The 17,463-nt window shown below is 42.9% G+C and overlaps 1 protein-coding gene across 2 annotated transcripts in view; it reads right to left on the bottom strand.

Moving 5' to 3' along the window:
* Positions 1-16,842, bottom strand: part of SLC46A2 (solute carrier family 46 member 2) — a 38,444-nt gene extending 21,602 nt beyond the window's left edge. Inside the window, exons 1-4 of one of the 2 annotated variants that reach the window (XM_056518417.1) lie at positions 16,705-16,842; positions 12,289-12,365; positions 6,306-7,674; positions 2,889-2,972 (exon numbers count right to left, since the gene is read on the bottom strand). In XM_056518417.1, the coding sequence (XP_056374392.1) occupies positions 2,889-2,972; positions 6,306-7,368 (1,147 nt within the window). In that variant the 5' untranslated portion in view covers positions 7,369-7,674; positions 12,289-12,365; positions 16,705-16,842. Of the gene's footprint in view, positions 1-2,888; positions 2,973-6,305; positions 7,675-12,288; positions 12,366-16,698 lie in introns of both variants that reach the window. The other variant, XM_056518412.1, reaches the window with a different exon arrangement.
* Positions 16,843-17,463: the final 621 nt, after the last annotated feature.

Below are 17,463 nucleotides of genomic sequence, written 5' to 3'. Positions count from 1 at the left end.
AAATTACTGGGGGGTCGGGTCCCAGAGACCCGATCAGCCCGGTATCGCTGCAGATCGCAAGGGCGATTTCCCTTGCGATTTGCGCCGATCGCCGACATGGGGGGCCTACATGGCCCCCCTCGGCGTTTGCCCTGGATGCCTGCTGAAGGATTTCAGCAGGCATCCAGTTCCGATCTCTGCCCGGCGAGCGGCAGAGACCGGAAATACAACAGGACGTTCTCTAACGTCCTTGGGCATTAAGGCCCAGGTAGTGGGGACGTTAGAGAACGTCCTATGTCCTTAACAGGTTAAACACCTGTGGGGTGTTAAGGCTCACTGTACCACTTGTTACTTCCTTGAGGGGTGTAGTTTCCAAAATAGTATGCCATGTGTTTTTTTTTTTTTTTTTGCTGTTATGGAACCATAGGGGCTTTCTTAAAGGGGTACTCCGGTGGAAAACGTTTTTTTTTTTTTTTTTTATCAACTGGTGCCAGAAAGTTAAACAGATTTGTAAATGACTTCTATTAAAAAATCTTAATCCTCCAAGTAATTATTAGCTGCTGAATACTACCGAGGAAATTCCTTTCTTTTTGGAACACAGAGCTCTCTGCTGACACCTCTGTCCATTTTAAGAACTGTCCAGAGTAGGAAAAAATCCCCATAGAAAACGTATCCTGCTCCAGACAGTTCCAAAAATGGACATAGAGCAATTTTCATTAATTTTTTATAAAGTGTGTGTGTTTCACTTTTTCTTCTCTCTCTTTTTTGAAATTTTTTAGGTAGTGCTACTGCTCCCAGCATGGAACAGACTGATCCATGATGGGAGTAGTAGTACCTGTACTAATAGACACATCACCCGATGTAATCGTCCATAATATAGCAGAGATGCGGAGTGGCTCTATACAGCGCTCACATCTCTGCTCTGTACTCCGGCCAGTGATGTGAATAAAACATCACTGATTCATATTTCCCGCCCAGAGTGGTGATTGGCCGGATGGAGGCAGCCAATCACAGCTCTCAGGGGGAAATATGAATGAGTGATGTTCTATTAACATCACTGGCCAGAGTACAGAGCAGAGATGCAAGCGCTGTATAGAGCTGCTCCACATCTCTGCAATAGATAGGACGATCACAGCGGATGTCAGGAGTGATACCCGCTGTGATCTTTCCTTAACTGCAGGTACTACTCCCATCATGGAGCACACTCTGCTCCATGTTGGGAGCTGTAGTACCTGCAGTTAAGGAAAGATCACAGTGGATGTCACTCCTGACACCCTCTGTGATCCTCCTGTATAATGTATGGATGTGGCCGGCCGCTCTTCTATGGTCCCCGGCACTGACGTATGTATACACCTATTCATATTTCCCACAGAGAATTGTGATTGGCTGGAACCATCTGACCAATCACAGCTCTCTGCGGGAAATATGAATATGTGTATATATACGGCAGTGCAGGGGACCATAGAAAAGAGGCCGGCTGCATCTATACATTATACAGAAGGATCGCAACGGAACCCGGGGCAATCTGTCAATTAGTACAGGTATTACTCCTCCCATCATGGAACAGTGTGTGTTCTATGCTGGGAGTAGTAGTACCACCTAAAATAAAGAATTAAAAGTGAAAAACACACACACACACACACACTACATTTTTATTATTGTCGGCTATATTTTTAGTGCCCTGCCCGCCCACATAAATTGGTTCCTGTTTAAAAATTTATAAATATTTTGTTATAAAAAAAGATAAGTTTAGTTAAATATAATTTTTTCGTTCACTACTGTATCTTTTTATGATTTTTTTTAATGGTACCCTACGAAATTTTATTAAAAAAGGTATCTCCATCACTTTTTTGGATCGCTAAAGTCCAAAAGAGAATAAAAAAATGCCTGAAAAAAGCCAAAGTTAAAACCCATGTGGCTTTTTCTTGGCATTTTTTTTACTCCCATAGAATTCTATGGGAGAAAAACGCCACGATTTCAGGGGGAAAAAACGCCAGTAGCTCAACATGCTGCGATTTAGCAAAACTGGCAAGGAGCTGAAAAACGCCAAAAAAGATTGAAAAAACGCCAAAAGGATAAAAAAAAAATGCCAAACTGAAAAAATGGCAAGTGGAAATAAAAATTGCGATTTCTCATTGATTTACAGCTAATATCTGGCCGCAGCGTTTTTTGGCCGAAAAAACGCAATTCGGCAGAATTGGCCTTTTTCAAAAATAAATAAATAAATAAATAAGTAGAAACTTAGCCTAAGGGGTTAAAGGGAATCTTTCATCTTTCTCTATTCTCCTATATGTGATGATAAGGACAACACTGCTGGAAAGTGATCTGTACAGAACAGGAAGTCTCAGCTTAATATTAGTCTTAGTGGCCAGAAGGAAAACTGCAAGGTTTCAAGATTATTTTATAGCATATAAATTGCAATAAATAGTGCAATAAATTGTAGGTCATGTTTTTATTGACACAATGGCTGGCATTTATCATTGCAGGTGTAAGTGAAGCATTTTTCTACACCTTTTTTGCTGGTAATGTGTAGGAACAACAAATTTATTAAATGGTAACAGAGCATTTGATGAATTTTGTGCAGGTCACATTTTCTGAAATTTCTCTCTTCACATACACCAAAAAGCTAAGCTAAGTCTGGTCTGGTGTAGTTTTAGAGACTTTTCAGTGGCTTTGTGCCTTTTTTGCGCCTTTTCACAAAAAGGCGCAGTTCATAAAACCCTTCCATATCATGTGTATTGCCAAAATCAATGGATTGCAACTCAAAATCAGCAGAAAGGTGCAAACCAAAAGGCGCCTTTTTAGCGCCTTTTCTAGACAAAAAAAAAACAGCCTAAAGACAATGATAAATGTCGGCCACTCACTTTAGGTCTGCTTTCTAGAAATAAACAAATATGTTTTGCACTTACCATAGGATGATCCTTGTATATGTTTGGATAAGACAGACCTTATAGTTGGAAGTGGTATTAGTGCAAACATCATTACCCCACGGGCTACAAAAGCAAGTAAAAAAACAGCAAACAATATGATTCCCTTTCATGTAGTTGCACAGCATATAATAGAAAACCAGGACTCTCAGCTGGAGCCATAATATTGTACCTCAGGGTTGTAGTAGGCTTCCTTTTCACTTGAGGTGAAGATTACATTTGTTTTCTTGGCTCTGTATCTAAATGCCAAGGCAGAGTAGTATGTTCGTGCCCTAAAGGCATACAGCACCTAGCCACTCTAGATACAGTCATGGCCGTAAATGTTGGCACCCCTGAAACTTTTCCAGAAAATGAAGTATTTCTCACAGAAAATATTTGCAGTAACACATGTTTTGCTATACAGGTTTATTCCCTTTGTGTGTACTGGAACTATACAAAAAGGGAGGAAAAAAAGCAAATTGGACATAATGTCACACCAAACTCCAAAAATGGGCTGGACAAAATTATTGGCATCCGTTCCAAATTTTGGATAAATAAGATTGTTTTGAGCATTTAATGTGCCTTAAAACTCACTTTGGGCAAGTAACAGATGTGGGCAATATAAAAATTACACTTGAAAGCAGATACAAAGGAGAGAAGTTCACTAAGTCTTTGCATTGTGTGTCTGTGTGTGCCACACTAAGCATGGAGAACAGAAAGAGGAGAGGAGAACTGTCTGAGGACTTGATAACCAAAATTGTGGAAAAGGTGTCAACGCAGGATATCCCTTATGGTGGATAAGCACCCCCAAATAAGTTCCAAAGATATTCAAGCTGTCCTGCAGGCTCAAGGGGGCATCAGTGTCAGTGCAAACTATCCGTCAACATTTAAATGAAATGAAACGCTATGGCAGGAGACCCAGGAGGATCCCACTGCTGACACAGAGACATAAAAAAAGCAAGACTACATTTTGCCAAAATTAACTTGAGTAAGCCAAAATCCTTCTGGGAAAATGTTTTGTGGACAGATGAGATGTTTTGGGTTGTTTTGCTGCCTCTGGCACTGGGTGCCTTGAATGTGTACAAGGCATCATGAAATCTCAGGATTACCAATGGATTTTGGGTTGCACTGTACAGCCCAGTGTCAGAAAGCTGGGTTTGCATCCGAGATCTTGGGTCTTCCAGCAGGACAATGGCCCAAAATATACATAAAAAAGCACCCAGAAATGGATGGCAACAAAGTGCTGGAGAGTTCTGAAGTGGCCAGCAACGAGTCCACATCTAAATCCCATTGAACACCTGTGGAGAAATCTTAAAATTGCTGTTGGGAAAAGGCGCCCTTCCAATAAGAGACCTGGAGCAGTTTGCAAAGGAAGAGTGGTTCAACATTCCGGCTGAGGGGTGTAAGAAGCTTATTGATGGTTATAGTAAGCGACTGATTTCAGTTATTTTTTCCAAAGGGTGTGCAATCAAATATTAAGTTAAGGGTGCCAATAATTTTGTCCAGCCCATTTTTGGAGTTTGGTGTGACATTACATCCAATTTGCTTTTTTTCCTCCCTTTTTAGTTCCAATACACACAAAGGGAATAAACATGTGTATAGCAAAACATGTGTTACTGCAATCCTTTTTTGTGAGAAATACTTAATTTTCTTGAAAAATTTCAGGGGTGCCAACATTTACGCCCATGACTGTATGTACTTTATGCAGCTTATTAGTCTCCACTAAGCCTCCCAACTACATGGCAAACTTTTTTTTAATTCATTTTACTTTTTTTATATGTGACCTGGGTTATCCATATCTGGATCTTGGATCCACTGCTTTGGATATTTCTGCTTTCATTAAAGGGGTACTCCGGTGGAATTTTTTTTATTTTTCATACACTGGTGTCAGAAATTTAAACAGATTTGTAAATTGCTTCTATTAAAAATCATAATCCTTCCAGTACTTATCAGCTGCTGTATAATACAGAGGAAGTTCATTTCTTTTTTAATTTGTTTTCTGTCTGTCCACGGTGCTCTCTGCTGACACCTCCATGTCAGGAACTGTCCAGAGCAGGAGAGGTTTGCTCTGGGGAATTGTTCCTGCTCTGGACAGTTCCTGACATGGACAGAGGTGTCAGCAGAGAGCACCGTGGACAGACAGAAAATAATAATAATAAAAATTTTTTTTTTTATTATGCAGCAGCTGATAAGTACTGTAAGGATTAAGATTTTTTAATGGAAGCAATTTACTAATCTGTTTACCTTTCTGGCACCAGTTGATTTAAAAAAAAATGTTTTCCACTGGAGTACCCCTTTAAAGTGATAACTTCATAGAAACATCGCACTTCACATAAACTACTGATTTATCCCTAAATTCCTCTTTAGGCAGTGTTTAGGCCAAAGTTTCAAACTCATTTTAAGCTTCAAAAAGAGTTCGTTCTTACAGGCAAAATGGGGGAGATTTATCAAAACCCGTCCAGAGGAAAAGTTGCTAACTGTGCAAAAATTTTGCGCCAAATTTCAGCCAATAAAATGTTAGGAAGGCAATAATAAATCTCCCCCAATATGTGCAAAACAGTGCCATATTAGGGTCTGACATTTATTTTTATGACCATAACAACTACGGTTGTAAAATCCCACTCAGTTCAATAGAGCTTGTCTGCAGCCGAAAAAAATGGCAAGAAAACTGTGAGGAAACATAGGAGGAGATTTATCATAACGTGCAGTAGGAAAGTGGAGCAGTTGCCCATAGCAACCAATCAGATTGCTTCTTTCTTTCTTAAAAAAAGTTTCAGAAAAATTAAAGAAACAATCTAATTGGCTTCATCGTCTTACATCCCCAAAAATGTGCGAAAAAAGGCCCCAAAAAAGCCCCCTGTACTTAACTTTATATATGTAAAACTATGGCTATAAAATGTGAACAAACATTTTCCCATCAAAGTCAATGCAATTCAGTAGGGAAAACATATGATCTTCTTTTTTTTTTTTTTTTTTTTTTACTTTTTTGAGACATACAGTAGAACATTTTTCAAACAATTTACATATCAAAGAGTGCCAATAAGTATAATCTATTATGGACAAATGTTGTTTACCAGGGATTGCCAAAACCTTTGCTCATTAATGCTAGTAGTGGACGGACTGTACCAATATTTTGGCTTTTAGTACTAGTTTATGGTTAATAGTTATTTGGCTTCTGAGATCTAGACTTCTCTGTACAGAGAATATTTATTGGATATCAATTTTAAACAGGTAGCATCTACACCTACACTATACCCAGAGAAGACACATGATATGTAGAATTACTTACCAGTCATTGTTATTATCATTATTCAGTCACTTGTATATTTAGAGGAAACAAGTCTGATAACTATATTGCATGTATTGCTCTAGATACAATCCCCATAGGTAGTGTTAACTGTGATAATATTCTTAACTCACCTATAAAATATAAGAATGCCCATCGCACAAATGCCAGGATGAATGTTCCAGCAGAGAAGGACACTATGCCAATCACAATCAGTGTGACATCTTTTAACCACCTGGATAAAATGAACACTGCTAGAAAGCTGGTGATAAATACCATGTAGCCAGCTGCATTAGCATAACCAATGTATTCAGGGCTGAAGTTAAGTGGTTTGTTCAGCAAAAATAAAGAGAGTACATCGACAGATCCATCAACAGAAATATTGTACATTATGGCACTTGCAAAAAGAAGTGCAATGAAGCCTCGTGACGGTGTCCAAGATGTGGAATTCACTGATGATTCTTCACCTATTTCTCCCAGTAGTTTCGAATTTTCAGTAGGTTCTGCAGAGGACACTTGTCCATGATCTACAAGTGCAGAAGTTTCCTTCTGGGGTACTTTTAGTACAAAAATAGCATATACTAAGCAGAAAAGGTAAAGTAAAAGGCTGCACATTACTAGGGTTGTACCTTGATGACTTGAAATGTTCACACTCCGAAATATATGTCCAGAGGCCAAACTACCAATAAAACCAGCTATTCCATATACCAGCTCAATGACAATGAACTTCAGAGAACGTTTTTGTTCCGAGGAACCTTCAGAAGCCCAGGCCATTACACCGGCCCAATAGGCTGTGAACCATCCGGTTAAACCATTCAAAGCAGCAGACCCATACATCACTTCAATTGGCCAGTCCAGCAACATGACTGGCAACAAAAAGCTTCGGGATAGCAAGTACCCAAATAGTGGCACACATATAGTAACCTTCCTTCTCTGCCGATCACCAATTTTTGCCAAAATATAAGCAGAAAATAAAGGTGCCAGTCCCAAGATGAAGTTGTGGATGATGTAGAAGTTTGATATGGATTTCTGTAGTGTGTCGCTATCTGAGGTATTTAGAGATACACTAGATTTATTGTAGTAATTTTTTACCACAAAAAGCAGTGCCGGGTCATAGAAGGAGCTGGCCAGCTGAGCTGCAACAACTATTGGTTCAATCCAGGTCCTCACCTGTGCCATGGTTGTACGCACCAGCATCAGCCAGTCTGTCGGGCAATAAACAAGAAGTGACTTCCTGGATGATCAGTCTGGAAAATACTTCACTATTCCAAATCCTGAAAATGTCCTATTCTGCGTCTGTCCATTTTATAGGAGATATTGTAGTGTTACAGCTTGTAATCTCGGTCACTGAGTAAAAACAGCGCTCCAGATCTCTTTGGGAAACTGCCATATGCAAAGTGACTTGCACCAAATAACAATGACAAGCCAGAAGCAGATACTTCCTCATATCAGCTGAACTATTCATGCATGGTGGGCGGAATCTTTTGTTTGCACTTTTCTGACCTGTTTAAGCAATACAAGAATAGCATGCAGAGAAATGGGGAAACTGTTCAACAAAAATAACAGATTAACCCTTTCTTATCTCGCTTCATCATATGGAATATGCACACAGAGGATCAGTTGATACATGAGCAAAATGTAATATGTGTTAAGTTACATTTAAACAATACAAATTATTACATTTCTAATTTTGATATGGAATATACTAATGTTTAGTTATATCTACTTGACCCCAGTGAAAAAGATATATAGATAAAATAATACAGTGACATCCCCCATATAGACCTTTTTTCTGCGACCAATTTTCCTACCATTATACTCTATGGAAGCTGCCTCTCTATAAAAATACCACCCGCTTTTCCCACCAATTACCATATTTTAAGCACATTTTTCATTGGAAACCCCTTTTGATCAATCCACACAATGAAATTATATACGCCTCAATCAGTTAAATATAGATACGCATGTGTTGCATCACCAAATTAGGGGAAAAATGAGAAGACATGCAAGCAACATCGATGGAGAGATACTGTGAGCATGGTGCTATATTATTGGAGCTAAGAGAGCAGGAGAAAGACAATCTCCAACACTGGCGAGTATCATTGGATAGGAAGCAGGTGCAGGATGGGGTGGGCGCTGTACTGGGGAGAGGAGCTAGGCCGGAAACAAGGAATAAGAGGAGGAGATTTATCATTGCTTTTCTGACATTATATTGACTGAAATTTGGTGCAAAATTCTCAATCTCATTCCTGACCCCCAGCATGTCTCCCCATCTTATTCCTTGTCCACTTCATGATTTTCTATCTCATTTCTACTCCACCACATGGCCTCCCATCTCAATCCTGGTCCCAGAATGTCTCTCTCATTTTTAGTCCCCAGCATAGGCATACTGGGGAAGATTTATCATTGCCTTCCTAACATTTTATTGGCTAAACATTTTGTGCTAAATGTTTGCACAGTTAGTTTTTGCGCAAATTTTTTTTGCAATTTCAAAATAGACAACTTTGGCAAAAGTGACTGTGAAATGCAGTTCTTCATTCTTGACTATGCAGTGGACAAGATTTAATAACTGTGTTCTTTTTGAAACAAAAATTGCAAGCGTTTATTTTAATGTTTGCCGAATATTTTTGCACCTTTTTAAAAAGACACAGTTAAAGGAGTACTCCAGAATAGGAAAATTGTACTCCATACTGCCAGCAGTAAAAAAATAAAGAGGTACATACCTTTCTTCGCTCCCTCGGTGCCTCCAGAAACCCGCTCTCCGACGCGATCCTCTTCCTGGTTTCAGGTGGTCAGAGAGTCATACTGTGCCCAGTCAATCACCGGCAGCAGCGAAGTCGCGACTTGGCCGGCGATAGGCTGAGCTGGCCATAGGCTGGGCTGCCAGGGCCGAAAACGTCACACTGCCGCTCAGCCTATCACCGGCCAAGTCGGGACTTCGCTTCGGCCGGCGATTGGCTGAGTGCAGTATGACTCGCCGACCATCGGCAACCAGGAAGAGGATCGCGGCGGAGATCGGAGTGGGTTACCGGGGGAGCGAAGGAAGGTGTGTACCTCTTTATTTTTTTTTTACTGCTGGCAGTATGGAGTACCATTTTACTATTCTGGAGTACTCCTTTAATAAATCTCATCCACTGCATAGTCAAGAATGAAGCATTGCATTTCACAGTCACTTTTGCCAAAATTGTCTATTTGGAAATTGCACAACATTTTTGTGCTAATACTGCGCAAACATTTAAATAATACTGCTAATACTGCGCAGCCAATAAAATGATAGGAAGGCAATGATAAATCTCCCCCAGTATGCCTATGCTGGGGACTAAAAATGAGAGAGGGAGCCATTCAGGGACCAGGATTGAGATGGGAGGCCATGCTGTGGCCTAGGAATAAAATAGAGAGCCATGCTGTGGACTAAGAATGAGATGGGAGGCCATGTGGTGGAGTAGAAATGAGACAGAGAACCATGATGTGGATAAGGAATAAGATGGGGAGACATGCTGGGGGTCAGGAATGAGATTGAGAGCCAGGGGTGGACTGACAACACTCAGGGCCCCCGGACTAAATAAAGGAAGGGCCCCCTGCAAGACTCCACCCCTGGCCACACCTCTACCATGCCCCTATCTCACCCAAATCCCTCTTCATGCCCCACCCCTACACACACACACAAAAAATAATTATAATAATAAAAAATATATATATACAGTACAGACTAAAAGTTTGGACACACCTCATTCAAAGAGTTTTCTTTATTTTCATGACTATGAAAATTGTAGATTCACACTGAAGGCATCAAAACTATGAATGAACACATGTGGAATTACAGACATAACAAAAAATATGTCATGTTCTAGGTTCTTCAAAGTAGCCACCTTTTGCTTTGATTACTGCTTTGAACACTCTTGGCATTCTCTTGATGAGCTTCAAGATGTAGTCACCTGAAATGGTCTTCCAACAGTCTTGAAGAAGTTCCCAGAGATGCTTAACACTTGTTGGCCCTTTTGCCTTCATTGTGTTAAGGTCTGGTGACTGTGGAGGCCAGGTCATCTGGCGCAGCACCCCCATCACTCTCCTTCTTGGTCAAATAGCCCTTACCCAGCCTGGAGGTGTGTTTGGGGTCATTGTCCTGTTGAAAAATAAATGATGGTCCAACTAAATGCAAACCAGATGGAATAGCATGCTGCTGCAAGATGCTGTGGTAGCCATGCTGGTTCAGTATGCCTTCAAATTTGAATAAATCCCCAACAGTGTCACCAGCAAAGCACCCCCACACCATCACACCTCCTCCTCCATGCTTCACGGTGGGAACCAGGCGTGTAGAGTCCATCCATTCACCTTTTCTGCGTTGCACAAAGACACGGTGGTTGGAACCAAAGATCTAAAATTTGGCTCGTCAGACCAAAGCACAGATTTCCACTGGTCTAATGTCCATTCCTTGTGTTCTTTAGCCCAAAAAAGTCTCTTCTGCTTGTTGCCTGTCCTCAGCAGTGGTTTCCTAGCAGATATTCTACCATGAAGGCTGATTCTCCTCTTATCAGTTGTTCTAGAGATGTGTCTGCTGCTAGAACTCTGTGTGGCATTGACCTGGTCTCTAATCTGAGCTGCTGTTAACCTGCGATTTCTGAGGCTGGTGACTCGGATGAACTTATCCTCCGCAGCAGAGGTGACTCTTGGTCTTCCTTTCCTGGGGCGCTCCGCATGTTGTGAGCCAGTTTCTTTGTAGCTCTTGATGGTTTTTGTGACTGCACTTGGGACACTTTCCACCTAGAATATGACATATTTTCAGTTGTTTCACACTTTTTTGTTATGTCTATAATTTCACATGTGTTAATTCATAGTTTTGATGCCTTCAGTGTGAATCTCATAGTCATGAAAATAAAGAAAATTCTGAATGAGAAGGTGTGTCCAAACTTTTGGTCTGTACTGTATGTATGTATATATATATATATATATATATATATATATATATATATATATATATATAAAAACATGGTAATGTAGGTAAGATCATTTTCCATGACCAATAATACCGGTATAAAAGGAGGAAATATATACAATCCCACAATGACTGGATAATACCACCATACTGTACTGAATAAAACCACTATACACTGCCTAGTATTCCCCTATACAGTGTCCATATAGTGGTAGATACCAGCTATATACAGATCTGTATACCATATAAGTGATTATATAAGGGACCAGGGCTGCCATCAGAAATGTTGGGGCCCCTCAAGGCCTGCCTCTCCCCTGCTTGCTATTCCCATTATCTATGTAAAAAATATTTGAAAACACAAGACAAGAAATATTATCACCATACATATTACCATCATACTGTTACTCACGAAATCATGTATACGGAAACCAATATTACCAATAACACCAGTATACAAGGAGGAATATTTCCACCATACATATTACCATCATACTGTTACTCACCAAATCCTGTATACTGGGACTAATATTACCAATAACACCAGTATACAAGGAGGAATATTATCACCATACATATTACCATCATACTGTTACTGACCAAATCCTGTATACTGAGACCAATATTACCAATAATACCAGTATACAAGGAGGAATATTATCACCATACATATTACCATCATACTGGTACTGGCCAAATGCTGTATAATGATTAATATTACCAATAATACATGTATACAAGTGAGAATAATGCTTCCACACCATGACCACTACCATTACCACCACATAGTGACTGTATAAAAACCACTGAATATAAACCAATATCCCCCCATACATACAAGCGCTGAAGACTGTTTAAAGGGGTACTCCACTGCCCCAGCGTTCGGAACATTTAGTTCCAATTGCTGGGTGCGGTCTGCGGGGTCATGATGTCATGGCCACGCCCCTTGTGACATCATATCACGCCCCTCAATGCAAGTCTATGGGGGGGGGGGGGGGCGTGACAGCTACCATACCACCTCTCATGGACTTACATTGAGGGGGAATGGTGTGACGTCACAAGGGGCATGGTCATGACATCACGAACCTCGCAGCCCGCACTCAGCGTTCGGAACAAAATGTTCCGAACGCTGGGGCAGTGGAGTACCCCTTTAAGTGATTACAGTGCAATTATATTTACTGACTCACGGGAAGAGTCTTCTTGGAGCCGATCTCTTTCCTTTTCTTCTCTGTCTTCTTCCAACCATGACTCGTATTCACAGAATCTGCCAGACAGAAAACATTGGTACTAGTGTGGTACTAGGTACCACACTTTTCTAGCACATTCCCCACTAATTCCTGGTGCCCTGCATAGTATAAGGAAGTAAGTATGTGTGTTGCAGAAAGGGAAGCGGGACTGGGTGGTGGGTAGTGCCCCCCATAAGCTAGAAGCACCCATTAGGTCGATAATCCCCCAGTAAGTAGTAGGAAATGCCCCCATTAGGTAGGTAATAGATAATGCCCTCAGTGGGTAAACAGTAGGTAATGCCCCCAGTAGGTGGTAGATAATGCCCGAGGTAGGCAATGCCCCCAGTAAATAGTACCCCCAGGTAGGTAATGCCCCCAGTAGATAGTGCCCCCCAGGTAGGTAATGTCCCTAGTAGGTAGTGCATAGATTTCAATGAGAGTAAGGGCAAAAGTATTTGGTGAATGGCCAGCCAAGTTCTAATCGCTAAAAAACCAGAGCAGTCCCAATACATCATAGGGTCCGCTATGTCACCTGACAACCACAGGGACCTCCAGTATGTCAGGATCCAACCTACTAACACCGGGACAGGAGCGGCAAACAGCAGTTGCCAGTCTCGGATCAGGAGTGCGGGATTCAACCAATGTGCAATTAACAGACATGGGACAGTAGTTCCATATCAGCAGAACCGCATAATCGCCACACCAATAAAGAATAACCCAGGTGAACACCTCCCAACAGAATAAAGTGTACAGATATCATATTGGCCCCACTATGTAATAAAAAACATTTTTTATATATATATAGAGAAACATATATATATATATATATATATATATATATATATATATATATATATATATAGGGGTCGACCGATTATCGGTTAGGCCGATATTATCGTCCGATATTCACGATTTTGGCCGATAATCCGATAATGCCCTGCCCCCCGCACCGGCCGCACCGCACCACCCACCACACCGCAACCGTCCCTACCACCAACCCACTCCACCAACGCCGCACCCCCCCACCGCACCGCGCCGCACCCCCCCCCCCACCTACCCCATCCCCGGTTTTATAATTACCTGTTCCCGGGGTCCACGCTACTTCTGGCTCCTGCTGCGTCCTGCGTTACGCTGTGCGCAATGACGAGTGACGTCCTCAACGCAACGTCACCATCAGTGCACACAGTGACAGCTCAGGAGGACGCCACCGGAGCCAGATGTAGAGTAGACCCCGGGCCCCGGGAACAGGTAATTATAAAACCGGGGATGGGGTAGGCAATGGGGCAGGGGCGGTGCGGTGGGGGGGGGGGTGCGACGCGGTGGCGGTGATAGGACTCAGGAGGACCCGCGGACAGGCAGGGGGAGAGAAGCGGGTGGGGGTTGCGGCCTATGGCACCGCAAAAGCCGCTGCAGTTCCTTGATTTAAAGTGCCCGCTTTAAATCAATGATCTGCAGTGGTGTCGGGGGGGATAAATAGCCGATAACTTATACCGGAATATCGGTATAAGTTATCGGCTATCGGCCCTAACCTCCACAGATTATCGGTATCGGCCCTAAAAAACCGATATCGGTCGATCCCTAAAACATATATATATATATATATATATATATATATATATATATATATATATATGACAAGTTTGGTGGTGCTGTTCTTGAGTCCATACTGTAATCTGAAATACAAATGAGAATTTGTATGCTATTTGTTTTTCAGATTACAGTATGGACTCAAGAACAGCACCACCAAAATTGTTATATATATATATATATATATATATATATATATATATATATATATAGTTCTCTATATGTAGACAGAATATTTTTTCTTTCCCGGAGAGTATACACAGTGGGGCCAATATGATATCTGTACACTTTATTCTGTTGGGAGGTGTTCACATGTGTTATTCTTTATTGGTGTGGCTGATATGGAACTACTGTCCCTTTAATTGCACATTGGTTGAATCCTGCACTCCTGATCCGAGACTGGCGACTGCTGTTTGCCGCTCCTGTCCCGGTGTTGGTAGGCTAGATTCTAACATACTGCGGGTCCCGGTGGTTGTCAGGTGACATAGCGGACACTATGATGTATTGGGACTGCTGTGGCTCTTCAGCATAGGCGTGCACAGCCTATTGCATTAGGGTGTGCACCCTAAAGCACAAACTCACTCTGCGCGCATGCATCTATATATATATATATATATACACACACACAAATACACTCTTGCTTGCATGCACACTTACATAAACATAAAAGTCCCTGCACATTAGGTTGGCAGTATAGTTCCCCCACATTAGGTTGGCAGTATAGTTCACCCACATTAGGTTGGCAGTATAGTTCCCCCAAATTAGGTTGCCAGTACAGTTCCCCCACATTAGGTTGGCAGTACAGTTCCCCCACATTAGGTTGGCAGTACAGTTCCCCAACATTAGGTGCAGTACAGTTCCCCCATATTAAGTGCAGTGCAGTTCCCCCACATTAGGTGCAGTACAGTTCCCCCACATTAGGTGCAGTACAGTTCCCCCACATTAGGTGCAGTACAGTTCCACCACATTAGGTGCAGTACAGTTCCACCACATTAGGTGCAGTGCAGTTCCCCCCACATTAGGTGCAGTACAGTTCCCCCACATTAGATGCAGTACAGTTCCCTCACATTAGGTGTAGTACAGTTCCCCCACATTAGGTGCAGTATAGTTCCCCCACATTAGGTGCAGTATAGTTCCCCCACATTAGGTGCAGTATAGTTCCCCCACATTAGGTGCAGTATAGTTCCCCCACATAAGGTGCAGTGGTTCTCCACATTAGGTTGGCAGTATAGTTCCCCACATTAGGTGCGGTATAGCTCCACCACATTAGATGCAGTATAGTTCCCCCACATTAGATGCAGTATAGTTCCCACACATTAGGTGCAGTATAGTTCCTCCACATTAGGTGCAGCATAGTTCCCCCACATTAGGTGCAGTATACTTCCCCCACATTAGGTGCAGTATACTTCCCCCACATTAGGTGCAGTATACTTCTCCCACATTAGGTGCAGTATACTTCTCCCACATTAAGTGCAGTATACTTCCCCCACATTAGGTGCAGTATACTTCCCCCACATTAGGTGCAGTACAGTTCCCCCACATTAGGTGCAGTATAGTTGCCCCACATTAGGTGCAGTATAGTTGCCCCACATTAGGTGCAGTATAGTTGCCCCACATTAGGTGCAGTATAGTTCCCCCACATTAGGTGCAGTACAGTTCCCCCACATTAGGTACAGTACAGTTCCCCCACATTAGGTGCAGTATAGTTCCCCCACATTAGGTGCAGTATAGTTTCCCCACATTAGGTGCAGTATACTTCCCCCACATTAGGTGCAGTATACTTCCCCCACATTAGGTGCAGTACAGTTCCCCCACATTAGGTGCAGTATAGTTGCCCCACATTAGGTGCAGTATAGTTGCCCCACATTAGGTGCAGTATAGTTGCCCCACATTAGGTGCAGTATAGTTGCCCCACATTAGGTGCAGTATAGTTGCCCCACATTAGGTGCAGTATAGTTCCCCCACATTAGGTGCAGTACAGTTCCCCCACATTAGGTGCAGTACAGTTCCCCCACATTAGGTGCAGTATAGTTCCCACAAATTAGGTGCAGTATAGTTTCCCCACAGACAAACAGCCTTCAGCCATATACAGTGTATGGCTGGAGGCTGTATGCCTATGTACTGCCCCACTTCAGGGTTCCGACCACCGGTCCTCCGGTCCGGCCTATATAGACCATAGCAGTAGGTCCCGGGACTGGAGGAGCGGTGGTCGGAACACTGAAGATGAGGTGCTGCCAGCTCGTTCTCCTCGTCGATGCTCCGCTCCTCCATTGCTATGGGCGCATGCACGGGACATCAGTGACATCCCTGCATGCACTACCTCCCGGCGGCCCCTGCGTTTTTAAAGTTAACGCGGGGGCCGCCGCAGAAAGGTAACAGGGACATCCTTGTGTCCCGTAAAGATCTTTGTAACAGGGGAATGTGACGGGGGCCCCCTGCAGGCTGTTCAGTGGGGGACGCAGATCCCCCCCTGGGCTTTATTAGGGTACGCCTATGTTTGCAACAGTTGGAGAGCCGCAGGTTGGACACCCCTTTGTATATAGGATGAAAGGCAGCACTGGTCATTACAGGGTTAACCACAATGGCTGTTATAGACTATACACTGGTGTTTTCCAAGCAGGGTGCCTCCAGCTGTTGCAAAACTACAAATCCCAGCATCCCCGGACAGCCGAAGGCTGTCCATGCATGCTGGGAGTTGTAGTTGTGCAACAGCTGGAGTCACCCTGCTTGGCAAACACTGCTATACACATGGGGGGGGGGGGGGGGGAGCAGAAGGGCACATACAGTTACCACTTGGTCAGCAGCTCCCGGCTGCTTCTGTTATCCAAAAAGTTAAATGTTCGGTGCTCAAGGGGATGAAAAGTGAATTTAGCCCCAGACACGTCCTGCGCCATCTTCCTGCTTCTTCTATTCTATTCTGCCGCTTCTGCGTCTCCATGGCAACAGACATCAGGCAGTGTGCAAGAGAAAAGCTAGTCCGCCCGGGAAATGTGGCAGTGATTTGAACGTTCCGCCCACGTGGCAGGCGCTGTGTGAGCAGAGATAGAGGTAACCGGGACATCCTTGTGTCCCGAAAAGATATTTCGGGACACAGGGATGTCCCGAATGTGACGAGGAGCTCCCTGCGGGCTGCTAGGTAGCGGCCGCGGATCCTCCCCCCCTGGGCTTGATTAGGGTGTGCCCAGGCACACCCGGCACACCCCGTGCGCTCGCCTATGCTCTTCAGCGAGTAGAACTTGGGTGGCCAATCACCAAATACTTATGCCTTACTCTCATTGTAATCTATGCACTACCCTTCCTTATCCAGAATGGCCGACACTAGCCACGCACTTAATGTGCACATGCGCATATGCCTGATGTTTGGCACTAGTAATGAGCGGCAGGGGCCATATTCAAATTTGCGAGATTTTTTGCGAGTACATGGACGAATATTCGTCCTATGTTTGCAAAATTTGCATATTTGCTATGTTCGTTCTCTTTTTTTTTTCTTCATGCGAAAATTTGTAATAAAATTTGCATAGTGCGCATGACTGATTTTATCTATCACCT

This window comes from Hyla sarda, chromosome 1 (assembly GCF_029499605.1).
Source record: "Hyla sarda isolate aHylSar1 chromosome 1, aHylSar1.hap1, whole genome shotgun sequence".
Taxonomy (NCBI): Eukaryota; Metazoa; Chordata; class Amphibia; order Anura; family Hylidae; genus Hyla; species Hyla sarda.
This window is presented reverse-complemented; position numbering and strand designations above follow the sequence as displayed.